Source organism: Python bivittatus, unplaced genomic scaffold (genome assembly GCF_059951505.1).
Source record: "Python bivittatus isolate LINGU-HERP-01145 unplaced genomic scaffold, Pbiv_v1 ctg000220_np1212, whole genome shotgun sequence".
Classification (NCBI taxonomy): Eukaryota; Metazoa; Chordata; class Lepidosauria; order Squamata; family Pythonidae; genus Python; species Python bivittatus.
Genome location: NW_028277048.1, coordinates 4,204,314 through 4,231,064, shown reverse-complemented (window position 1 = coordinate 4,231,064; position 26,751 = coordinate 4,204,314). Strand labels below are relative to the sequence as shown.

General features: G+C 39.5%; 1 protein-coding gene across 1 annotated transcript; it reads left to right on the top strand.

Annotated features, from left to right (window-relative positions):
- The first annotated feature begins 502 nt into the window (after positions 1-502).
- Positions 503-25,617, top strand: DCAF15 (DDB1 and CUL4 associated factor 15). The gene is made up of 13 exons (XM_007441199.4): positions 503-670; positions 7,365-7,462; positions 7,602-7,737; positions 10,289-10,395; positions 10,960-11,096; positions 11,565-11,735; positions 14,256-14,831; positions 19,656-19,747; positions 21,053-21,181; positions 23,430-23,515; positions 23,909-24,013; positions 24,399-24,514; positions 24,931-25,617. The coding sequence occupies exons 1-13, from the start codon at positions 554-556 to the stop codon at positions 24,984-24,986; spliced, it is 1,926 nt and encodes a 641-aa protein (XP_007441261.1). The 5' UTR covers positions 503-553; the 3' UTR covers positions 24,987-25,617.
- Positions 25,618-26,751: the final 1,134 nt, after the last annotated feature.

The window sequence follows — 26,751 nt, the reverse complement described above, 5'->3', positions numbered from 1 at the left end:
TCATGCACTAAGTTTCTATTCCATATTCCATTATTTTGTTAAAAAGGATCCCATCTAAAACCACGCATTCTAATACCTCAATACTCTATAGTGTCCTGTTTCTAGTCCAAAGTGCTGTGGTCCTTGCTTGACCAGATGCACAGCCCAAGCCGTGTTACTACGGCAACATAATACTTCCCTTCTCTATATCTTTTTCTATCCTGCGTTGCGTCTGAGAACTCAGGGAGGCGTAGCCTATTCCCGTTCTCTTCCGAAACTGAAAGGCAATTTCGCCAATCAGAATCCAGCAAAAGATCTGATACGAGTGAGCGCGCGCTTAAACTGTGACATTGCTCGTTTCTGTAGTGGGAATAGGAGGGTACTGCAGATGATTGACAGTTACATTCACCAATGACGACTGAGAGAAGCCGTGCAGTTCCGAAAAAGCTCTAATCGACGCTCGTTCACGTGTGAAGGCTGGCCAATTAGCAAGGGCAGAACGGCGTCGGCGTGGGCGCTCACTCGAGGGAGGAGAGGGGGCCGTGGCGGCGAACGGCAGAGGAGGTGGAGGAAAATGGCGCCGAGCTCGAAATCGGAGCGGGGCGCCGCCTCAGGAGGAAAGCGGGGCTCGGCCGAGTTGGGGCGCGGGGCTCGGCGGGAACACGTCGTAAGACAGCTGGAGCGCATCAAGGTGAGTGGAAGCAGCAGCCGAAGAGGAAAGGGACGGATGTGTGGGTTGGTGCTGGGTGGAGAGGCAGACGGCGAGAGAGGGCCAACGTGGGATTAATGCCTCTATAGGGAGGAAGGCTTTGGTAACGCTGTTTCGAGCATTACGGTGAAAGCAGTTTGCGTGGCTCATACCCGGTCGTTACTTGTGTTTGCCGGCGGTTCAGTTGGAGTCGCTCTCTGCCACCGGGGACGCGTTGGTTCTCCCACGAGGAGCTACGGGAGCAAGTGACTCGAGGTGCGGTAGGAAGAAGTTGGGGGGCCGGGAGCGGAGTCGTGGCGAGGAAGTGGTTATTATCGGCCTAAGCCCCGCAGCCGCTCTGATCTTTTCCTTTCTTCATCTGTCCCGAGTTCTGGTTTGCCAGATTTTGTTTCACTGGACTCTTCGCTTATCGGACTCTTCTTTCTGCGTGGACTGGAGAAACAGAGGGCATTGACTTTGACGTGATCTGTGACCAACACTGGTTTACGTTTGGGGGATCGGGGAGAGGAGGTGTGAATGGTCGGTTGGTAGATTGACCATGGCAGCGTGGCACTCCCTCCGGTTGCTGAGTGCAGAAGCAACCGGGGAGATTCCTTCCTATGTTCTGTCCGGGGAATGAAGCTGAGGGTAGTTGGCTGGGTTCCAAGGCCTGGGAGGATGAGAATGAGTGCAAGGTGGGGTTGGGGGGAGATGAGAGGGCTGGCGGTTCCATCAAGGTTATGGCAAATAGAAGCCAATCTGAGGGCAGGCCCCTCTCAGGATAAGTGGGGCTGATGGCTGAAATTTGCCCCCACTGCCAGCCCTGAGTATTCCTTTTCAATGCCAGGTCACTGGATCTTTAGTGACCCTGGACCCTGACTGCTCTTGTTGAGTGCGAGGTCAATATGTAATAAAGCCATCTTATGCATGATTTGATCATGGATGAGACAACCAATTTGGCATATCGATTGATATCCGGGTGGCCTCAAGGGGGGAGTTCCCATCTTGAAGATATGCCCACCTGGCTTTCAAGTTTGGCACCAGCCGTAAGCCCAGGGGAGACTGAGTAGGATGGTGATTGTCATCTGGGAGGTCCTAATGGCTTTCAGAGGCTTTGCTCTGCAGATAACCAGATATGAGACTATTTAGATTAAGTTGGGCTCTAGGGAGCAGTTTGATTTGTTGCTACTGTACCAGATTCCCTGAGCTACTTCATTGCTGAGTTGGCAGTGGAGTACCCAAAGCATTTATTTATGTACTCGATTTGATGCTGCCCAACTCCAAACAAGTTCTTGGGGATTTTAACTTGCTCCCAGATGACATTGAAACTGGAGCAGTTCAGGGTTTCATGGCAACCATGGACCACACCCTCATTATTGAAAGCCTAACATGTGCCAGGGGTTGCACGCAAGGTATGACTTTTATCTTGGTGTAGTTGCAACATAATCTGGTAGTGGAGGACACTACTGTCTGCTCTTTGCCCTGGTCTGATCACTGTCTGGTTGCTCTTCAGCTTACTACCACCTGCCTCTCTCCCTCCCCCCTCCCTTAGGTTTTTCCCAGAGGATCTGGTGGACAGTTCAGTTGAGGTCTTAGTCATTGCTTGGAATGGGCATTTGGTGAAAGCCTTGGATCAGGTTGCTCCTATGCAGTCTCTTACTGTGCATTGATCCTAGGATGCTTCTTGGTTCTCTGAGGAAATCCAAGGAATGAAACACCAGAAGAGATGCCTGGAGCACTGTTGGAGAAAGACCAAGAGTGAATCCATCCAAGCACAAATGAGAGCCAGTATCAAGGAATACATTGTGCAATAAGAGTGGCAAAATATAGTTATTTTTCTGCTGTTATTGTGTCCATCGATAGCCAGACAATGGCCCTCTTCCTCTGGAAAAGGATGAGTCACAGGGACATGTGCATAGCCACTGTGAAGAATGCTCTAATCTTCTGGTGGATAAAGTCACTCAGATTCACTCAGAGCTGGACTCCAACTGGGCAAGTCTTGAGAGGTAATGGAAGCATGGTCTTTGCCTGGTTACTTGGGACAAGTTTGAAATTACAGCTTCTAAGGAAGTGGACAGAATGCTTGACTATGCAGCCTTCTTATTGGGTCTGTGCAGTAGTGTTGAGGGGTGGTGGTGATTCCACCAGCTTTGAAGGAGGCAGTGACATGGCAGCTCCTTAAGAAACGGTCACTGGATCCAACAGTTCTGGATAACTTTTGTCCAATCTCCAGTCTTCCCTTTCTGGGGAAGTTTGTTGAGAAGGTAATCAGGCTACAACTGCAGAGAGCCCTGGAGGAAATGGATTATCTGGACCTGCTTCAGTCATTTTTCAGATTGGGACATGGTACAGAGATGGTTTGTGGATGACCTCTGGCTGAGCTGGGACAAATGTCCTTGGTCTTCTTGATCTTTCAGTGGCTTTTGATACCATTTGCCATGGTATCCTTCTGGACTGCCTACAGGGGATTAGGAGTGGGGAGTTCTGTGTTCTGGTAGTTCTCCTTCCTTTGTGGTTTTGGCTTGTTTTGGGAGCAGACTTAGCCTGAAGCCTCTAACTTGTAGGTTGCTGCGGGACTTGATGCTCTTGCTCCTTCTGTTTAACATCTACATGAAGCCAGTGGGTGATGTTGAGGTATTCTCCCAGTGTTTGGAGGTGTGGGGATCTGGATTGAGAAAAACACACTCAAGCGCAATCCTAGCAAGACAGTGGCTATGAGTATTTGAACTATCTGGAACTGGAGATTTTACGTCTGAATGGTATTGCACTTCCCTATTTGGGATTGGTGCACAAATTGGGTGTTTTTTTGGACTCATAGCTCCTACTCAAAGAGCAGGTGGCAGCTGTAGTCAGGAAGGGCTTCTCACAGATTTATCTTGTGTGTGAGCTATTCCCATTTCTGGATCAGGAAGCTCTCCCGATACAGTCATGCTTCCATAGTCATTTTGCCTGTAGACTATTGTAATGCATGGCTGCTTTTTGAAGACCACTTGGAAGCTGTAGCTGGTCCAGAATTTGGCAGCATAGCACTTATGGGCATGCCATGGTATACTCATGTAACATTTTTTCTCTGTGAGCTGCACTGGCTAGCGGTAGGCTTCCAGATAAGATTTAAGGTGCTGGTTATCAAGTATAAAGCTCTTCATGGCATAGGGCCCAGCTATCTGAGGGACCAAATGTCTCCTGTAGTGTCTGCCCATCTTGTTTGCTCTGACGACGTTGGCATGCTCCATGTCCCACTGATTAAAAAAAATGACATCTAATGGGACCCAGGAGGTATGCCTTCTCTGTTGTACTATCTGCCCTCTATAACAATATCACCCCAAAGATTTGTATTGCCTGTACCCTGGCATTGTTCAAACAGGCCCTTTAAACCTGGATTTTTCTCCTAGGTCTTGGGTTAGGTTGGGTGGTGGGTCCTTGGTGTATGTTTGAGATAGTGTTAGTTTTATTTTTTCCAGAAGTCCATTTTTTTCTTTTTTTTCCACTGTAGTTGTGAATTTGTTTTTAATATTGTGCATTGACCATAATAAAGGGCTTGCAGACATATCTTCAGAGCTGGGCTTGAACCAGCAAAACCCTAACTTAGTTCATTCAGCCTATAATTCTGCCCAAATTATTCTTTTTCCCTGGGTTCATCCAGCATGGTTGTATGAGGATAGGAGCTATGTGGACGTATAGATGTAGGGTAAAGATAAAATAACATAGACAATTATTCTAGGAGTAGAACTGTAGCATAACTTCTCTCTTTGTTTGATGTTATCCTTTTTTCATTAGCTTGAATGCATTTTGAGTTAACTTCACTAAGTGATTCTTATATAAGAGGATCACCATTTTTGTCTTTTCATTATTTACTAATTCTTCCATTCACAAATAGTTACTTGAGGTGGGGGGGCAGAGAGAGATTATTTGTCAATAATTATAGTGACCAAGGAATTGAATATCTTTGCCCATCTCTACAGTATTACGGTTGTTGACATCATCCAAGAGTTGTAATGGGATGTACTGTATATGAGTACATTTTAATATGACCTGGGCTTTCATAATTGAGTGGAAATCCAAACAATGAACTGAATAACTGAATGTCAATACTTGCATTAGAGGAAAAGCAGTCTATAAGCCTCAAAATCACCCAGACTTGAAAAAAGTTATTCATTATTGAGTGGTGGGATGAAGTATTGCAAGTACTGTATAAGCTATAGAAGCCATATCTACTTTAGAGAGGCAAAAAAATCAAGGACATTGCTTGTATTGCTGGTACCTGCTCTAAGAAGGATTGTCATTATACCGTATTTTTCCGACTATAAGACGATACTTTTTTCTAAAATCCTTACCCTAAAAATTGAAGGGCGTCTTATTCAAGGAAGTCAGCCGAGAATTGCGCGGTTGCAAAACTGCCCATACTTTGTTTCTGCAGAGAGGCTTCCTCCTATTGCTAGTCTCCAATCACGAGTGAAATAGCTTGTCTCCTAAACAGACTTCCTCCAATCACAAGCCTGATGTAACTAACGTCAGCTGATGCTGAACAAACCAATTAGAGGAAGGCTGTTTGCAGAAACAAGCTATCGGCAGTTTCACTCGTGCTTGAATGTAATCAGTTATGCAAAAAAGCCTGGAAATAGAGTTGCAGAGAGATGGTTTGGACCTCTTCCCACCGACTGTATCAGGTAAATGTTAACTAATTACTAAATAAAAATGTGTTCTGCACTATCTTTAAAATATTGATTTCTTAATTTTGGGTTGGAAAAGTGGAGGTCGTCTTGTACATGGGGGCATCTTATTGTCGGAAAAATATGGTACTTCTAGCATATCTCTTGACTGCTAAAGGAACAAATTGGCTGCTTCTGATCTATTTTTTTTTTCTGTTCTGCCATCCTACCCTTAGAATGGTCTTTTGAATATAATCAGCAAAATCTATGCTAAACATCTGTAGTTCTGTGATTGGATTGAAGATAACAATATCCTAGCTGAAGGCAGGATTTCGGCCAGGTCTATTATACACCAAGCAATGATATTACAACAAATAGTAGAGAAATATGTATCCAAAGGCTCTCTTTATGCAGCTTTTGTAGATCTTAAATCTGCATTAGATTCCATATTGAGAGAACTATTGTAGAAGAAACTGCTGTCTACCAACATAGACAATTACTTTTATTCATATATAAATTCTATAGTAATAACAACCTGAGGTTTAGATGTGGTTCCCAAGGGCATTTAACTAATTCAGTCATTACGGCATGAGGAGCAAAGCAAGAATGCATCCTTGCTCCATTACTTTTTAACTTTTATATAAACTCAGTTACAGAATGCTTCAACAAAGGCAACTTTCATCCTCCAAAATTAGCCAATAGACATGTTTCCTGAATGGTTATTTTGTCATTGTCTGTGGTAGGGCTGTATAGAGCCCTTAGATCCTTTGTCCAATATGGTGAAAAAGAAAAATTGATAATAAGTTATCAAACAAACAAAAATTCTGACCTTTAACAAAAGGCCTAAAATTCATAATTGGTATTTTAATGGCAGTAACACGGAACAAGTCAAATGCTTTGACTACTTAGGAGTTACCTTTCATTCATCAGGATGCAGAGACCTGCACCTGGCCCACATATCACAGGTTGCCCAAAGGAGTGCCACGGCCATACTGTCCTTTTATTCCTCTGAAGGGACACTACATTCCAGCTGTCCCAAAACTATTTGAAGCTAAAGTTATGACAGAACTACTCTATGGGATTCAACTGGGGTCTTACACTAACTTAGCTGCAGCAGAGAGGGTACAATCCAAGTTTTTAAGATTAGTCATGCAAGTCCCCAGATGCGTATCAAATGCAACTTTAAGATTAGAACTAGGAATTACAAGAATAGAGGCCAGGATCTAGATTGCTATCTTTAACTACTGGCTAAAACTACTGTTTAACCTAACAGGTCTTGATATTTCTGGTGAACAGGGATAACTCCCAGTCTACTTGGAAGATAGCCATCAGAGAAAAACTAGCAGCCTATCGCATACCTAATGAGGCAATACAAAGGATGAGATACAATCAGGCAAAAAGTTCTTTGAAAGAGAAATCCTTGACACAGAATGGCGACAAGTTATTTGTTTAGCACCAAGGCAACCTAAGTCTTGGAGACTGTCTTTTTCCACCAATCCAGCTGATTATTGCCAATCCCTAATTAACCATAGACATTGCAGAGCATTTGCTCTGGCTAGATTCAATGCACTCCCTTCAGCTTTCATTGATGGTAAATACCAAAAAAGAAAAAATCCCTTTAATGACTTTATCCTTATGACTCTCATAGAGCATGTGCAGCATGTCCTGTTGCATTGCAATTTCTACTCAAACCTGTTTGATGTATTCATTTGGTCCCTCATAAAGGAACTCCCAGGGAGAAACAATCACTGGCATGTCTCCTACCTCCTAGCAGATCATAAGTTCACTATAATGTAGCCAAATTTTGCCTCACTGCCATGAAGGGGCAGCAGCAACTATTGTCTAATAAAATTGAAATTCTTGAAAATGTCATCCTCTTCTCCTTTTTCTAAATCTTTTAATTTCTTTTAATTGTTATGTTTATCAACTTTTATGTATATATGCATATGTACATATGCTGGTCAAAGATTGTAATAAAGTTTGCCACTACTACTACTACACTAAAGGAAATATGTATGTATTTGAGATCTTTTGATGCCTATTTACAGATCAGTGGTCAGTTGTCACCTCGTCTCTTTCGTAAACTGCCACCCAGGGTTTGTGTGTCTCTGAAGAGCATTGTTGATGAGCATTTCTTGTGTGCTGGGTAAGTTTATATTCAAATCTTTTTTTGAATTGTTATGGATTAGTTATTTTCCTTCGTGTGAGGTGATTAACTGCTCATGTACGTAACTTATTTGAAAATCCTGCAGTCTGACCCTGGCTTGCATTTTCTTGCATTGCAGACATATTTTCCTCGGGTTCTCTAAGTGTGGGAGATACGTCTTGTCTTACACCAGCAGCAGTGGAGATGATGATTTCTCTTTCTACATCTACCATCTCTATTGGTGGGAGTTCAATGTTCACAGCAAACTAAAAATGGTATGGACCATACTGCACATGATGTATACAGGACTGAGATATCCCCATGCCTTGTACAGTTATAAGGTTTGACCTTTTGTATTAAGCCCAAGTTGAATTTTTGCTCCGTGAAAGATTCAAACAGCTCAAAAGATGGAAGAAAAATTAAAATGAGTGTTTTGCTTTGCACCGAAGCTGCAAATGTGACCCTTGTGTGGATTTTTGAGTGGATTCATATGAAATGGTTGGATGCTCTGACTTGTGACAAAAGCAGTATAGTAAACAGATACAGTTGTGGAATGCTCCTGCTGGATCTTTGCCATTATGTGGTTTTATACATCCTAGTGACCATCGTATATTGATTTCTTGAAATGTGGGTATTTAAGAGCTTCAGCTTGCCTTACAAAGAATTTTTAATGTCAGATTACAAAAGCAAATGGTAATGCCTCATGTCTGCAGCTTATATGCTTCTTTCTGGGGGATAATCAAGAAAACCTGGGACAGGACATTTGTGTTTGTTTCTAATCTTCAGATACTACTTTTGTGTAATTCAAAACTGGATAGGAAATTTTCTTTGTAACCTATTTCAGAGTGAATTTTATTTTCTTAATAACCAATTGTACAATAAGTATTTATGGTATCTCTTTTTACTCTTTTTTCTTTAAAAAAAGGAGCTATTTAAAAGTTATAAAGCAATTAAATATTAATAAGCTGCTAGAAGATTACAAATCATTAATAAGAAAAATTAAACAGCATGATCAAAGGTTAAAAAGAAATAAGCCATTTTGCTCTAGCGGTTAAAATACTGGATTAGACTAGACAGCAGTCTTGTTAAAATATGTAGAGAACATTAAGCATCACAGTAGGTGATATTAAAGATAGCATAGAAAAGACAGTTACAAAGAGAAACATCTCCAAAATAAGGAGAGGCATAGCTTTTACTTCAATGATTTAAGTGCAGGATTTTGGTTTTTTTCCCCAGAATTCATTTAATAAGATTTATGTTGCATCTTTTCTGTAAGTCTGTGCCATATCATAAAGCAAAACAATTCTGAAAGTACTGATATTTTTTTTAATCATTTCAAAACCAGTTGCAGGGGCAAATTATTCTGGTCTTGAAATTTGTTTTGTTTTTTAAGGAATATCACCATTTAGTAGGAAGTGAAGGAGGGGGAGATAGTAAGGCTGTAATCTCTCCTGACAGCTAATTCTATGGTAAGCACTAACTTTTCAGTAGTCCCAGATAGACTACAGGCCCTGATAGTATGGTTGATCGAATTCTGTTTATATGAGGCAGATTTATATGAGAAGAGGCAGTTCTTCAGACAACTTGGTACAATGCCATAGCTGTAGTATATTCTAAATTGCTGAATACCAGATTTTCATCTATCTGTCTGAATCTGTGCTTGATATTTTTCCTTTTAAATAACTGCTTTTCACCAATTTAAGTCTTAGTTTGAGCTTTGACAAATTAGGGTTGTAACATTTCTAAAACAAATTACATTGGAAGTAACAATCTAATTTAGCCAAAATAATCTCCTCAAACTTCTTTAACATTTTTATAAAATATTATAAATCAGCTTTAGCCGTTTATATTTTGATCTTTCCATGTATGCACTAGTTTATTGTACCAAATAGTTTATTATACTAGTTTATTGACTAGTATAGTGATTATACTAGTTTATTTTATAGTATTAATAAAAATTTAAATTAATAACAAGTGCAACAATCTTGCAAGCCTGGCAACATTTTAATGTTCCTTCATATATCACAAAATTTTAGGTGAGACATTTTAGCCAAGATCAATAACATTTTAATTAAAAAAAAACGATGTCCATATTATCACATAATTATGCCTGATTCCTGGACTGATTGCTGGATTTCTGGGCTGGTTTATGTTTTGAGAGTATTTGAATATAAAATAGCCACCCATACCAATATAGAAAAGGTTTTAAAATCTTATTTAAATCAGACACACATTAATTCCCCTCTGAAACAGTATTCTCAGTGAAACCAAAATATACTTGAACAGCTAAACATCCAAAGACTCCTGCAACTGGAGTGCAGAGTGTTTTGTTCATCCACAGTAATTTTTATCCACCTGTCAGGATGTCGGTTACTAGGTGATAGTTGAAGAAAAGAGGAATCTGATAATGGGGCCCTGGTTTCCTTCTGCTGTTGCTCCCAAAGTAGTTCTATCTGCATTTGATTCGGATAGTATTGCTTCATTTTCTCATTGAGTCTAGCCTTGAATGTGTGCTAATTGTATATGTAGGTCAGACACTTAATTTAGTCAGATTAATCTTAGTCCTGCTTCATAATCTTGGCAAATGCTAAGCAATCAGCAAGCCAAAACACGTTGCATTAGCTGTCTTTTACAGCTTGTTTTTCTTTTTCATGTAGCTACATTTGGCAACAATTAATTCTCTGATGCAGGGCTATACAACCTCAAAGCACATTGGGATTGATGTTCCAGATTAATAAGGGTTTTTTTGTCATTGTTATTGTACATCCTAATAATCTCTTTTCAAAGCACATCTGTGTTCTAGTAAGTATCTTCTTCTTCCTTCAGGTCCGTCAGGTTCGATTATTCCAGGATGAAGAAATCTATAGTGACCTTTACTTGACTGTATGTGAATGGCCCAGTGATTCCTCCAAGGTCATTGTTTTTGGTTTCAAGTATGTTTCTTTGGTAAAATAAGCTTTGAGTTTGAAAGTATTATCTGCTATATTCTTATGCAGACTCATTCTGCTTGTTGGAGACATTCTAAATTATCCTTTTTTGTTCCATGTTAGCAGTGCTAAAAATTCTAGGAAATTTGCTAATATGGAAAAAAAACCAGTGCTTTTTGTTCCATATTAGTAATGTTAAAATCTAGGAAATTAGATACTGACTTGAAGTGTTTGGGAGCAGACATTATCCCTTGGGTTGAGTTTTCAATACTCTGAAGCATTGCAGAGTACAGGCAAGAATATGTCTCAACTTAAAAATGTACAAATTAAATTTAGGAATTTTGTGGAGCACTATAAGCTTTTGTTACCAGCGGTTAAATCTGCATTCCTGCTCATTGGAAATAAATGTCACTGAATTTATTGAGGATTAATTTGGGGGTTTGAAAGTCTGCCAGATGCTTTTTAAACAAGTTTGGAGTTCAGTTTGGAAGCTAGAACTGAAAATTATAAAACTGCAAAAATGTACATGGCCTTGTCTGAAAATGACCACTATTTCTTCTGTCCTGGTAGTACCCGTTCAGCCAATGGCCTCCTGATGAACATGATGATGAGTGATGAAAACCATAGAGACATCTATATCAGCACGGTTGCTATGCCTCCTTTTGTGTACTGTCCCAGTTGCCGGGACATGGCCATTGCACATCCAGGTAAGTTAATCATGAGTGACAGAGGGGAATCTTTTATACTTAATAGCAAATAATCTTGGAGGTACTGATTAAAATTGTAAGCAGGAGAAAGAAGCACCTAGAATCTGACTACAAAATGCTAGGATTAATCCATCAGAGTATTATTGTCTAATATAATTTTTAAAATATTTTCATTTTTGTGCACAGTTCCAGTTTTTCAGATATGACAGAAATGAAACATTCCTTTTTATGACACTGTCAATCAATGGAAATAATTGTAAGTGAACTTCAGAGAGCTTATTTTAGAGAATTAGCATGACTTCACATCTCACATGATATGCATTCTGCAGAGATGCTCATTACCCCACCTTGGAAGTTTAATTCAACAATAAAAATGTGCAACTGTAAAATCTTCCTAAGAAGTGCTTTCCCAGCTGATGAGAGTTTTCTCTGGGTTCGTTCTGATACTCCTTTGCATATACTTCCCAGGTGACCCAAATGCCAAATGTTTGCAGCATGGGTTCATGCTGCACATGAAGTACCAGGTGGTTTATCCTTTCCCCACATTTCAGCCAGCATTCCAACTCAAGAAGGACCAAGTGGTGCTGCTTAACACCAGCTATTCTCTAGTTGCCTGTGCTGTTTCTGTGCATACATCAGGTAAGCAAATGGGGAGGTGTGTATGTGTGTGTGTCTGTGTGTGTGAGAGAGAGAGAGAGAGAGAGATGTGCCAGTGTATGAATTCTGTTCTCTTACCATAGTCTGCTCATTCAGAACCCACACCTACTTTAAGACTTAGCTTACTGGGTGATAGGACTTTTGTTTTCAAGACATGGGACATTCTAGTGCAAGAACTCACACCCCTTCCTATCAGTTCATATCCTTTTGTTAGAACTTTAGCTTAACCCTTAGTGTTTGTAATGTTATGCTTGATTCTTTCTTTGCACATTATATTCATTAGGGCTGTGTAGAGTTTTGAGTGAGGCGCTTCCTAGTATGTAGGAGCATAAACAAAGCACCTCACTTCAGATTATTAAAGCAGCTGCATCTTTGTTGAAGAAAGTGAAACAGCTGTCTATGCACACATACAGAGACAATCAAGAACAGCATCCAAAGCAGCTAGGTAAGCCTTGCAGAAGATGCAGTTGCTTTCAGGATTTTAAGATTTTAACCATGTTTGTGCTGCTGCATGCCATGAAACACTTCATCCAGATACTATGCACAGTCCTAATATTCAGGCTATGCCATTAACATTTATTTTTTTCATGTTGTCCCTGCAGATCTATCTGGAAAGCAATAAAAAGTCCCTCATGTTTGCATGAGTTAATTCCATATTGAAAAGGACTAGGTGTGGGTAGAGCCTCTTGAGTTTGAATCGGTGTGAATTTGAAGTGATTTGCTTCAAGTAGCCGTTTCTTGTGTGAAATATGCTGCTTTGGGCAATTTGAAAGTGTTTTGAGCTTGAATCAGAGTGTCTCACACTCGGGACAGAGCTGTTTCAATCTCAAAACTCTTCCAAGGTGCTTTGAAGCAACCCATTTCACTCTTGAAACAGGCATTTTGAACACAAAAAGAGCCATTTCAAATTAGAAACAGTTCAACTTCAGAATGTTCAGCATTCCACTAAAAAGTACATTCCAAAGAAAGGCTGCTACTACCTTAACTTGAATGTCATTTATTTAGACCATTTATGAGAAAAGGAACAGAACTGGGAAGACTCCTGGAATTAAGAAAAATATTCTTAGAACACTGAGATAATCATTTTTCTTGATCTGTTGAAATCACTTGGCAGATCAATTCCAATCCATCTGTAATTTTGTAGAAATCCTGAATTTAAGATGTGCCAAACTTCTTTGGCTGAGAAATCTTCAAGCCTTTCATGGGGCTGTTCAGTATAGTAGAGTTCATACAATATGTTCAACCATAATATGATATATTTGGTTTTAGCTAAGCATATTGTGTGAACCTAGGTTGCTTTATTCAGTCAGCCATAAATATATAAACCATAATTTAGTGCAGTGTATGTGAGCAAAGACTATACAAGAAAATTAGGTTTATCTTATGAAGATCAGTTTATGCCTGTACCACTGAGGTAGCAATTTGGATTTGAATCTTATTCCAACTTTTGAATCAAGGTGTTGGTAGGACTGTGTAGCTCTTAGAATTTGAAGGTAAAAATGTGCTTTGAATACATAAAGATGCAAACACGGCACTTGTCTGCAACTCCTTAAACCATTTTTCCTAGGATCATGGAGCAGTTTTGAAACGCATCTTGTGTGATCCTGAGAAAAGATAGTGCTGCATTCACACTGTCACAGAGTACAAAGAATCCTTATACATTTAAAGCTGAAACACTGCACAGTCCTAGGTGTCATATCAAGAAGATTGTCAAAATTATTGATAGTACATGCATGGATAGATTTTACAGGTTATAAGGATCTTCATTGGATGGATGTGTTATATATAGTAGGCCTATGAGAATCAAGTCTGATCTGATTCAGATCAAATCATTGAAAAAATCAGGAGTTTTTAATCAGAATAAATCATTCTTTTGAGATCTCTGGGAGTTTTTGAACTTTCATACAGTGCAGTGATGGGCAAGTCTTGCCTGCACTGGTAATATCCCCAAGTACAGCATTTCAGTTTCCTCATAAAAACGAATGACACTCATGTACTTAATTGGAGAGGGGACTTGATGCCCCTCCCCCCTGAAATCAAGGATTATTCTAATACAAAATATGCTCTGGACCACTACTGTTCATGCTACTAGAAGCTTTCATAATTTCTATGTAACTCAGTATTTTCTTTGTTACGGGTCTTCAAAAAGCAGTGCGAAAAATGGAAATTATGGTGCTTGTGCAGTGTATATGATCTGTCTCTGAATTAATTTCTTTGATTGCTTGGTCATGAGATGCTCATTGTCATAGCTATTGAGTCTTTACTGTTTAAAAAAGCTTTGCTGGAGAGCAGACTAAAGCCCAGCTCATCAGTGGGGAAAGATGACAAGGGCATAGTTGACACAGCTAACATACTGTATATTTGAAAATACTGTATATTCATTTATTGGTTTCTGAGTAGATTTCAGTCAGCAACATATTACTAATAGTCCTTGAAAATGTTGATGATGTGCTGTAGAAATTGTGCAGCACTTCTGATTTTATTGTTGTTACTTTCTTTTAGATGACAGCAACTTCTGCCAAATCCTTTATGACAGGAGTCGCCAGACCCGGGCCCCTGTTATGGAAGGCAGCCACACATCCCTTATCTCACGTTGTCCTGCAAGCTTAGAGGAAGGGGTGGAAAGAGACAACTGCTCTTGCCAGAGTGGGACTGCATTGACGCAGCCTATTGCTGTACCTCCACAGGACATAGATACCCACGTCTCACCTGCTATAGCCATGGCAAAGGAATTTGTTGCAGACATCTTCCGAAGGGCCAAGGAAGCCAGAGGCAGTGCACCAGTAGAAGAAGAAACAGGCGATGGGCTCAAGTGCCTCCTTGACTCTGATGCTCTGGGCCAAGATGCTTTAGGCTCTTGGGATCTGAGGAAGACTTTAGAATCCTGCTTACATGGCAGTGTTGCTCATAGTTCCACATCATCTGGGACCAGTAGCACTTCTGATATGGGGAATTCCCCTAAAGAGTCTCCCATAGCCAATTTTGAACTGGAAAATCTGCCAGCTGAGCCAGGCTACGTGAACTATACCAAACTGCGTTATGTCCTGGAGCCCAGTGATTCCTCTGAGGCAGAGGATGGTGAGTGGTGAGTGTGGGGAAGAAATCAGTAATAGATTTTGGATTTCTGACATCAGGATTTGTAGGCATCAGCCAAAGGTTCAGTAAGAAAATGGATTTCCATATTCTCCAGTAGATAGGCACTCTTTCCCATAGAGTCAGGTTGTCATCCACACTACGTTTGAATTTCTGTTGGAACAAGGGAAGGCTACTTCCTCAGCCTTGGGAATGTTTCCTGTACCATTCCCATCCCCACTGCAAACAATGCTTTCCTCACCGTGTCACCTCTTACTACATGAGTTTTCCTTTCTCACTTCACCCAGCCTTTTAAATTAAGGCTAGCAGAAGATCAGGCACTACAGCACAACCACACGAGGAATCGTTTTATCTGGAAAAGTCCAGCACAATTAAATAATTTAAAAGTTGCTCTTATATCCTGTTTGTATGTAACGCTGAAATAGAACTGTTCTGAGGCATGGATCCCAACTACCCTTTCTATTTGTGTAACAGCGATCTAGCAGTGACTCATTCATAATTTTTGGGCCTGCTACAGCCTGCAAGCTTATAAATATCTTAAAAATAATATCCATGATTAACATTTATTTATTCTCATACTGAGAGTTTGAAGACAAATAACATCACATGGATGTGATAATATTGGGTGCACGTGTTTATTAGTCCAGCTACAATATTGGAAATAAGTATGCTACTGCAAAAAAAAGCAAATTCTGTGTTCAAAATGTTGAGCTCTGTGATCTGAATCAGTTAAGCAGGAGTGCTGGTATAATTAACCAGATAATTAATGTATCTATCATAGGAAGGAGCAAGAAGCATAAGGCTTGATTCCTCAGCCTTGGACCACCAAGATGCCTTCCTAGTTGTCTCATCTCAGAGGCCGTATTCACATTACATGGCTGATCAAGTCATCCCTTTCCCCAGGCAATTGATCTTACCACGCTTCAGTAGATCTGAATCGGGATGACACTCTCTGTGGTCTGTTGTCCTTTTATAGTCCTTTCTGCTCATGCAAAACAGCTTGGAAAGCTGTCACTTCTTGCACAGGTGTGCATTTTTTTCACCAGCGCAAAAAATAAAATAAGAAATCCACATGACATGATGGGTTAATAGGGTTGAGGGCTGAACATATTCCCCCATCCATTTCTGCCATTTTACCCACATACCCAAAGGACTTGAGAGGAGGAATGCCTTTTTCCTGGGCAACTTTGGGACTTGTGTGTGTGTGGGGGGGAGTTACATTAGCCCTCCCCAAACTGCAGCTCTTTATGCTTTATACTTCCCTTAGTGTTAATTGGCTGGGTTGATTTGTCCAATTTTCCCATTCATGCTAAGCCCCTTCCCATAGACACAGTTCAGCATGCTGTGCAAATACAGTCGAAGTGAGGAAGTAGAAGGGTGCTTCTTTCTGCCAGGCATTCCCATACAATTTCAAGCCTGTTGAAATTTAGAACAGATTCTGTGGATGTTGTTTTATATACCCTGAAATGTTTTTTTTAAGATTTGTGCAGTGCAGTCACCTGTTGTGCACTGCTCTCTGTAAAATGTGAATGATGAATAACTACAGTATTTTTGCATGCATGGATTTTGAAACTTGTCTAGAAGAAAATTCTGGACCATAGCCCTTCTGAGAGATCTGATCTTCTCTGATTGTCTAACATAGCTAGGGTACTGCATTTTGCTAATATATTCTGGTTCTTAAATAATGATTAGGCCGGCCAGAGGAATATGGAAAGCAAAGGTAAAGATAATTTTTTGAGAAGCTCTGCTTCAAGTGATAATCATAATGGTATCAGGTCACAGGCTTTGTGCTTCAGCTGGCTGTGATGACATAGTTCTGCTGACTAAAAATGCAGCCATGATGCCTGTTTTACCAGATGAATGTTTCTGGCTGCATCATGGTATCCCTTCTCATAAAATTTACCTCTGTTAAGTATCTGCTGTCCACAGGAGCTATGAAGGTTCTAAAAGGTGTCTTGTGCATCTAGCCAACTGTTGCATTCACACTTTTGTCCTCTTGTTAGCAATGTGAATTGCATTACAGTACTAGATTGCCACTATATGAAGGCCAGAAAAAACTGAGAAAAGCTTATTTCCTTCCAGTTGCTTTGTTTTATCCCCTCAACCCTGTTTTCCCTTGTTTTCCCTGATTTTTGTTCTAGCTTTTCATGTCTCTAATTGATTGGTGCATTTGCTCTCTTTCTTGCCCATGGGAGAACCATAGTTATTTAATCAGTCTATCAACCAATTCCTTTATTGATAAAATTTCTGGTTTTCTTAAAAGGTAAAATTTCAGAGTTTGCATTGCTAGCCCTGCTATATATTTAAATATATATTGGTGTACAGTGGGGCAAAAAAGTATTTAGTCAGCCACCAATTGTGCAAGTTCTCCCACTTAAAAAGATGAGAGAGGCCTGTAATTTTCATCATAGGTATACCTCAACTATGAGAGACAAAATGAGAAAAAAAATCCAGAAAATCACATTGTCTGATTTTTAAAGAATTTATTTGCAAATCATGGTGGAAAATAAGTATTTGGTCACCTACAAACAAGCAAGATGTCTGGCTCTCACAGACTTGTAACTAATTCTTTAAGAGGCTCCTCTGTCCTCCACTTATTACCTGTAGTAATGGCACCTGTTTGACCTTGTTATCAGTATAAAAGACACCTGTCCACAACCTCAAACAGTCACACTCCAAACTCCACTATGGCCAAGACCAAAGAGCTGTCGAAGGACACCAGAAACAAAATTGTAGACCTGCACCAGGCTGGGAAGACTGAATCTGCAATAGGCAAGCAGCTTGGTGTGAAGAAATCAACTGTGGGAGCAAGAATTAGAAAATGGAAGACATACAAGACCACTGATAATCTCCCTCGATCTGGGGCTCCAGGCAAGATCTCACCCCGTGGGGTCAAAATGATCACAAGAACGGTGAGCAAAAATCCCAGAACCACATGGGGGGACCTAGTGAATGACCTGCAGAGAGCTGGGACCAAAGTAACAAAGGCTACCATCAGTAACACACTACGCTGCCAGGGACTCAAATCCTGCAGTGCCAGACGTGTCCCCCTGCTTCAGCCAGTACATGTCCGGGCCCGTCTGAAGTTTGCTAGAGAGCATTTGGATGATCCAGAAGAGGATTGGGAGAATGCCGTATGGTCAGATGAAACCAAAGTAGAACGTTTTGGTCTAAACTCAACTCATCGTGTTTGGAGGAGAGAGAATGCTGAGTTGCATCCAAAGAACATACCTACTGTGAAGCATGGGGGTGGAAACATCATGCTTTGGGGCTGTTTTTCTGCAAAGGGACCAGGACGACTGATCCGTGTAAAGGAAAGAATGAATGGGGCCATGCATCGTGAGATTTTGAGTGAACACCTCCTTCCATCAGCAAGGGCATTGAAGATGAAACGTGGCTGGGTCTTTCAGCATGACAATGATCCCAAACACACCGCCTGGGCAACGAAGGAGTGGCTTCGTAAGAAGCATTTCAAGGTCCTGGAGTGGCCTAGCCAGTCTCCAGATCTCAACCCCATGGAAAACCTTTGGAGGGAGTTGAAAGTCCGTGTTGCCCAGCGACAGCCCCAAAACATCACTGCTCTAGAGGAGATCCGCATGGAGGAATGGGCCAAAATACCAGCAACAGTGTGTGAAAACCTTGTGAAGGCTTACAGAAAACGTTTGACCTCTGTCATTGCCAACAAAGGATATATAATAAAGTATTGAGATGAACTTTTGATATTGACCAAATACTTATTTTCCACCATGATTTGCAAATAAATTCTTTAAAAATCAGACAATGTGATTTTCTGGATTTTTTCCCCCATTTTGTCTCTCATAGTTGAGGTATACCTATGATGAAAATTACAGGCCTCTCTCATCTTTTTAAGTGGGAGAACTTGCACAATTGGTGGCTGACTAAATACTTTTTTGCCCCACTGTATATGTTTTTTGCCTTTTACTATTAGAATGCAGTCAGAATAGGCAGAAATTAAATGTGACTGATTTGATTTTGCAAATTTAATAATAGCTGGTGTAAGTGCACTTGGATTTGTGGAACAGGTTTTTCCCCATATAATCAGCACGTGTTGTTTTTTTAATATTGTTTGCAGTGGCAAGCTCTTCTCAAATACGGTACAGTTCATGTAGTGTGTTAAAAAATTGGAATCTAGGAAATTAACGCTGACTGGCTGCTTTTCAGAGTAGATTCACAAAGTGTGTTCTTTTTGCATGTTTGATCATGGTACCTTGCCAGAACTAATGCAGAAGACAAAAATAAATATTTTTGGCCATGAAGCCAGTCAAGTGGATAACTGCAGATTGAAGTCTGTTCTTTCTATTTTACAGCGCAAACACTTGACCTGTTAAAAAATACTAAAAACATAATTTAATTTATGTTACTGTTCATAAATTGGTCTTGAACTCTAATGATAGGTCATTTTTATAACCTTATTTGGATTGAGGCAGTATATAAATCATATAAATAAATTAATAAATTATCCAAAGCAAGAATATTACTAAATGGAATTAGTAGTTACAAGATATGAGAAAACCTAATATAACAGATTTGAAAAAAGAAAAGATCTACCAGTGGCTGTTGGGTGCTTTGGAATAATACCCACATTATAATCAAAGGGGGGACAAGATCTCTTTAAAACATCCTGTTCCAATACTTCTGGTTTTGGTTCCCTTTTAGGGTTTTTTTTTACTCTCTATTGAGTTTTCTGCAAAAGATCTTTCTAAAGTCAGTTATTTTGGTGCTCTGCATAGTCATTTTTTACTTGGTTTTCCATTAGAATTTTCCCATTTACTTGGTTTTTCATTTCAGAATATGAGGATGACAAAATCTCCTTGCCATTCGTTGTGACAGACCTCCTAGGAAGAAATTTGAAGCTCTTGAAGGAGAAGGCTGTTTGTCAGGTAAGAGTTATTTCTAGGAATCTTCTGATCCTAGAGAAAGAGATGCTGCTCTCCGTTTGGGAAAGACCACTAAATAATTATTCTTGAGGAAATGTGGCCTCATTAATAATGACTTTTTTGTAGTGCAGCTGATTAGTTGAAATATAGTGGTTTTATTTAGGGAGATATCTTGAACTCATTGAGGGATTATTTAAATCATTTTGCTTTTCAGAAAGCTTCTTGTTTATATTTAACACATTCAAATGCTTCCAGTTTATATTTTCAAGCACCTTTGGTTTAGCTGCCAGTTTAACAAACATTATGCAGTTTGTTTGATTTTATCTTAAGCTTATTATGTGGCCATGACTAGTATAGTTGTTAATCATGGTTTGTGGGTTGTGTGAATCTAACCAATTATGGCTTATTCTGTAAATGACAGTTAAACATGGCTTAGCATGTTCTGTGCACTTGGCTTATAATTTATCAGTTAGAGGACTTTCATATAAGGGCTAGACCATAGCCAAAAAATATAAAGACTGCAAAATTAACTTGACAAGTACAGTGTGTGAATGGGAGTGATTTGCCAGTCTGGGTCCCCATCTCTTTTCTGTTAGATTTGAAAGATGTTTAGTCTTTACACAAGAAAGCAGTATTTAGCTTAGCTTATATGTGGAGTTCCTGGATTCAGTTTTCAGAAGTGATATTTTTGTCTTTTATAGGTTGTGTTACAATTACAGTTTGAACCTCTTCTGGAAAGAAAAGTCTACCATAATTGGTTTTTTAATGAAATTTTAGAACTCCCATTTAAAATAGTTACTGAGGTTGATTCTGTCCAAATCAGAGAGGAGAGATTCTGTATTTGAAAGGCAAAACAATCAACGCGCAGAAAAATATTGCCTATAATACAGCATTTAGGCAACTATTGCAATAACAGCATGCTAAACTTTAAGCAGAATTTTTTTAAAAAATTAATCCTTGCCATAATTCAAAGCTATGTTAGATTCCAAGTTGTGCTTTGTATAATAATTTATAAATAAGAGTTTGAAGTAGTTTGTGGTGGTCAGGGTACACTCAATAGTGTCAGATTTTTCTGGCCGCTGGTTTAAGATTGTGTAAACTTTGCACAAGATAGCTCATTGATAGGGAAAAATGAATTGGGACAGGGGACTATTGATGTTCTCAAAGTTGGAGGTTTAAAAAGAGGAGCAATTATATTTGTTGTATTCTGACTTTCTGAAAATTAAAAGCTGTCTTGCTAAAGAGTAGACCCTGCCAGAAACTACTGGTACAGATTCTTCCCTGCTACGTCTCTGTTTGCCTTTCCAGGGCCAATATTTAACAGTGGAACAGCTGACTTTGGATTTTGAATATGTCATTAATGAAGTGATTCGAAACGATGCTTCATGGTCCAAGCAGTTTTGTTCCTTCAGTGACTATGACATTGTCATCCTGGAGGTAGGAATATGATAGGTTTATGTTTAATATCTTAATTTAGAACGGAATGTTCCTTTTGATTTTGAACAAATCTATTATTGTTTCTTGGCTCTTTAAAAAAATGCAGATGTTATTCTCCAAGCTTGACATCTGAGAAAGGACTTGATTATCTCTGGCTGATTTTAGATTTCTGATTTGTTTTTGAAAATAATGGAATATGAACTTTAAATACTTAAATTATTTTTGGCTAATATTCACTATAGCAGCACCTTCAGCCCAGAGCTCTAGGTATTGATCTGCAAGTTTACAACTGTCCCCTTGAGTGTCAACAGAGTTTGAAATAGTTACATCTAATTAAATGTGGAAAGATTTCTCTTATTCATCCTTAAATAATAAAGGCCCTGACCTTTCACAAAATTGGTCCATATAACTTATTTTTCAATAGTTTTGACTACAGAATGGGTATGAAGAAAGCTGCTCCTGCTGCTGCCTGTCTGAAAAGGAGTAAAAACAGACTCCCTGAGTATGTCACATGGTATAAATAAAAATAGTGCAAGTGGACAGTGTTCTAGAACAGACTTTTCCCAACATACTGCCCTCCAGAAATGTTGGACCACATTTCCTATTGAGTTGTATTTATGATATCCATTGCATTAATAAATGGGAATTATGGGAGTTGTATTCTGCCTCTGGAGGACACCTTATTAAAGGAAGGGTATTCTAAAGAATTACTGCATTTTTATACTCCAGGAGGAAGATCACATAGTTAAGAGGAGAGATACGGTTTCCCTGCAGGATATGAGGTCATCTCTAATACAACTTGCTTCTATTTATATTTTATATGACTTTTTAACACAGATGTTTCCAAAGTAGCTTATATCTAAGAGAATAGCATACATGTGCATTTAACTGTGGAGAGTAAATCTTAGGTATTCATAAAATAAGAGTCTCATTGTTGCAATTGGTGATAGATGAGAGAGAAAGAATGTCCAACTTGATTTATGGAAAAATGCTTCTTGGAGAAGAAACTCATAGTTCTTTAAAAATGAATTGAGAAGATGAGCATTTCCTGAAGTAGTTAGAAGTAGAAATGCAGAAGATACAAATTCTGGGAACTCTATAAAAACATCTATTCTTCCAATCCAGCCATTCTGGGGGCGGTCTGGCAGTTTTCTGGAACTTCCTAAAATGCATGATGATTGTGCAATGTGGAAATCAGACAGGCGTGAATTACAAAAGCTAGATATCTCTTCTAGTGGTGAACACAAAGGTTGAATTGGCTCACAATAACAATTCTGGGCTACAGCTGCAATCTGATCAAGCTACAACAGCAGCCCAAACAAGTAAAGTACTGGGATCAACTCTCTTGTCCGCATTGAGCTTATATTGACCCGTTCTCAGGAAAACAGTTCTCAGCAGTCTGGTTTATTGGAACAAAGAAATAATAACAATAAAAATATCAGAGTTTCTGTGGAGCAGGGCTTTGAGTCATGCTTGCATCATTAGAAGATAAATGCTAACAATATGCTTCATGCTGACTATTCTGATTAACAGTGCCAAGTTTTATTTAAAAGCTCTGGCTTAAGTACTATTCCCTGATTGTATTCAGTGCCAACTTGTACTGTCTCCCATCAGTTCTAACCTTTCCTGTTCAAGGTGGCCTGTGAGAATCACAGTTCATGACTTGTGAAGATTAGAATAGTAAGGAACGTAAAATTTGGAATAGGGTTGTACAGGCAACATTTAATTGATATTAACAGCGTGATGATTTTATTGGGGATTGCTGGCTCATTCCACCCTGTTATCACTTGTTCACACAAAGTCTTCTTGTGTATCATTTCAGAATAGCTGATTTGAGTAGAAAAAGACATCCTTTACTTCAGAGAAGTCTCTGACTAGTAAGGGGCAGAGAAGGGAAATATTTTTGTCATTCATTCATTCATAAAAAAAAAAAACCTGACATAGAGGATATGGAGAGCTGACCAACGGATGGCTTGTATCTCAATCTTTTGAAATCAAGGGTCCCTGCTTACAGTATTTCTTTGCATTTTGTGAGAGATTTAAAAATACTACTGTGTGTCTTATATGTAGCACAGGAGCATGGAATGGTCTAAAAAAAAACCTCGAGAGAGTCCCCTCTGTTTTCTTAAGTTCCTTTCAACTTTAGCCTTGGGTTCTCCTTAAATAAGCAAGTAAGAATGGAACTTTGTACTCCAGCCAAGTACAGCATAATCAGGTTTTTTTCAAGCTGTTAAACATGTCTTTTTAGGTGTGTCCAGAAACCAATCAAGTCATCATCAATATTGGACTTTTGCTGCTCGCCTTTCCTTCTCCAGATGAAGAGGGACAGCTCAGGTGAGCCCAGTGCTGGGCTAGGCAGTTCTTTGAATCTGTTTCCAGGATTGTGTGGCTGCTGCACAAGCCTTCCTGCAGCAGCACTGCAATCCTGGAAAAAGGCACAGCTGCTTTAAAGAGCCATAGAGAAGTGCCGTGTTCATGTTTCTGCATATTCTGAAGCGTTACTTCTAGATCAAATCTAAAGGTTTACACAGTTCTACCAGATATTTAAAATACTATATCCCAGGTATTAGATTCTCAATTGTTTGGTGACAATATATGGTATCCACACGTGCAAAGAATTTCTTGGGAACAAATGCATACGGTTGGGAACACAATGTTGAGATAAGTAGGTATATTATTTGTCTCTGTTTACCAAGTGGGTAGTCTAATCTTTCTTACCATCTGCAGACCAAAGACATATCACACCAGCCTCAAAGTAGCATGGGATCTGAATACTGGCATCTTTGTCACTGTCAGTGTGGGAGACCTCACAGAAGTCAAAGGACAGACCAGGTAAGATAGGGTTGACCTATTACTTTTCTGGGGGTATATTTATCCTTGAATGATTTTTTTACCATTTTTCTATTGCAACGTCTTCTATGAAAGTCAGTCCTCCCATTCTCTTTTTCCTTGGACATTTGACAAGGTACATGTTTTCCTTTCTGCAAAGGTTTTCAAAACGTACCATTTCGCTTCTCCCCATGGAAGTGAATGGCAGCCATTATTTTATGTTGGCAAAAGTAAAGGAACATAGGGAAAAATTTGTTCTGATGATCCCACATTTGAGGGCAGGTTGAAGGAAAGATTAGTGTTTTTCCATGATTCTAAATACTCTGTCAAAATTATCCCTGTGTGAAGTCTGGGCTTGCTAATTAACCCTAGTCCCTGCTTCCCTCAGTGGCAGTGTATGGAGCTCCTACCGGAAAAGCTGCGTGGACATGGTAATGAAGTGGCTTGTACCAGAGAGCAGTGTTCGTTATGTCAACAGAATGACCAATGAGGCCCTTCACAAAGGTATCTTCTTTCTTTTGTGAAGATTTCATTACAATCAGTGGATTCAGTTGGCTGATGAATATTGATGTAACAGCCAGCCTTGAATCAAAGAAATGCTTGGTGCTTTCTGTCTCTGACACTCTTTATAAAATGATTTTAGGATACTTTTTCTAGAAAATTTGTAATGTTAAACAGTGGAGGGATGTCTGTCTTGATTCTGGGACATTGGAGATTTCATTCATGGTCTTTGGATGATCATGGCCCATGAAGTGGTGGCAGTTAATTACCATGTTAGTTTCTGGTTTCAGATAAATTCCAGAAATTCCACCCAGGATGACTTTATAATGTAGTTAGTTTTGGAGAGACTTGTCTTTTGATGGATTTCAAGGACACTAATTCCTGGCTAACTCTTTTTTTTTTTTTTTTGGTAACTACAGGTTGCTCGTTAAAATTCCTAGCAGACAATGAGCGCTATACATGGATTGTCTTATGAGACCTGGTTCAGAGGCAAAACTCACATCAGTTGTTCATTTTCTGCCATAACTGTATGTCTGATTCAACTACCTCTTTGTTAAAAGTTTTTAATTGTCCCATTTCTTGAGAGTAGATGTTGCCCAGATGACCTTGGAAGCATTAGACTTTGTGAGCAGAATCACATCCTCTACTTCCTTGTTGCTGTATTGGGAGGGGGTGTATGTGAAAAAGTAAGGTTGCTTGAGACTATGAAAAACATACATTTCCTTGCGGACTAGGCTTATTGTTTGGGATGGCACAACTTCAGTTAATTTAGAAAAAGCAGAAAGCAGCTACTCAGCTTTCTGTAGTAATCTGTATTCAGTGAAGCTGCAAGGGATAGGTGGGAATATCCTATAAGAATTTACTCCCTCTGACGCAAGAACAAATGATTCCAAGGCAACAATATTGCTTGAGGAGACCAAAACCCCTTTCCTGTTTCAGTGTCATTTTGTATTTCAGTTATTTTCTCCATTTTTTCCTTCCCAAACATAAATGCCACCCCACTTCACGCACCTAGTGGATGGATCACAAATGTTCTTCTCTGTTTTCTCTCCAGCAGGTCTTATTTCCTGCAATAAACATTTTAAACTGAGACTCGCTCTTGTTTCTTTTCTTCTTTGAGGAAAAGCTCGATAGGGATTCTAGCATCACAACTGAGAATTTTCACACAAGTTGGTGTTAGAGAATATTTACTATCTGGAAAGCCTATGCAAATTTAAGATGCTTACTGCTTGTTATGCATCCAGCATTCATAATGGCTATGATGATAGCTTATATTTTGTCTTTCTTTCATGGTGCACCTAGGGTCCCTAGATAGTCTGTCCACGTTTAGATCTGCCCAGTTTGAGCAAGGGTTTCCGAATCCTGTGACTTCAGATTGTGCTCCATCTATTGTGAATCTCTAATTTCTCAATATGGTCCAAAAGAATGCTGTCTAAAAGAGGGGCGCATCATCAAGATTCAGGATGGGTGTGAGAGGAAGCATTATTTCCCTTTCACTAGCAACCTTCACTTTGTTATCAGAGGTAACAGTCTTCATGAATAGAATTCACATATTAGCAGAAACACTGCTATAATAATTTCAAGCCCTAAGAAGTTTAATATAAGCTTCCTTCACTTTACAGTTGTTATGACTAACCACCTTTTTATATAACTCCAATAGAAACATACTTGCCTGAAAGCTTCTGGCTAAAAAAAAAATTATTGCACAAGCTATAGTCTCATAGAACTACTGAGAAATGTCTCAGAAAAATCCCCTTTAAGTCTATGCTCATTCCCTTTAAAGTAGCTACTTAAAACATTAATTGTATACATCTATTTAAATAGCTCTGCTGGGATGGGGCATCAGGAGATAAATTTTTGAACGTGATTTCACTTGTGAAATGGGTTTATTGCTCCTTGCTGTTTGTTGCCTCTCTAAATTGTATCAAGGGAGGAATATAGTTCTGATCCTCTTTATATTTTAACACTCAATTGCTTAGATCTGAAGTTCCCAAACTGTGCTGTGGCACTGCAGCAAACTCACAAGGGCACCACAGGATATTTTACTACTTAAATGGAACTGTTAGTGAGTTTGCTGCAGCATCCGGGGCACCATGGCACATAATTTGAGAATCACCGGGGTGCCATGATCTGAGAAAGTTTGGGAACCTCTGGTTTAGATACAATTAAGGCTCATCCAAGTCATAGAGCTTATGTTGGGATTGCCAAGCAGATGTCTTGACTTTAATTTTGCACACGAG

Bases quoted from the DNA above. Each gene is read 5' to 3' on its own strand.
- DCAF15 (XM_007441199.4), top strand. From the start codon at position 554: ATGGCGCCGAGCTCGAAATCGGAGCGGGGCGCCGCCTCAGGAGGAAAG. The intron at 671-7,364 runs GTGAGTGGAAGC...GCCTATTTACAG, and splicing joins GACAGCTGGAGCGCATCAAG to ATCAGTGGTCAGTTGTCACC. The intron at 21,182-23,429 runs GTAGGAATATGA...ATGTCTTTTTAG, and splicing joins ATGACATTGTCATCCTGGAG to GTGTGTCCAGAAACCAATCA.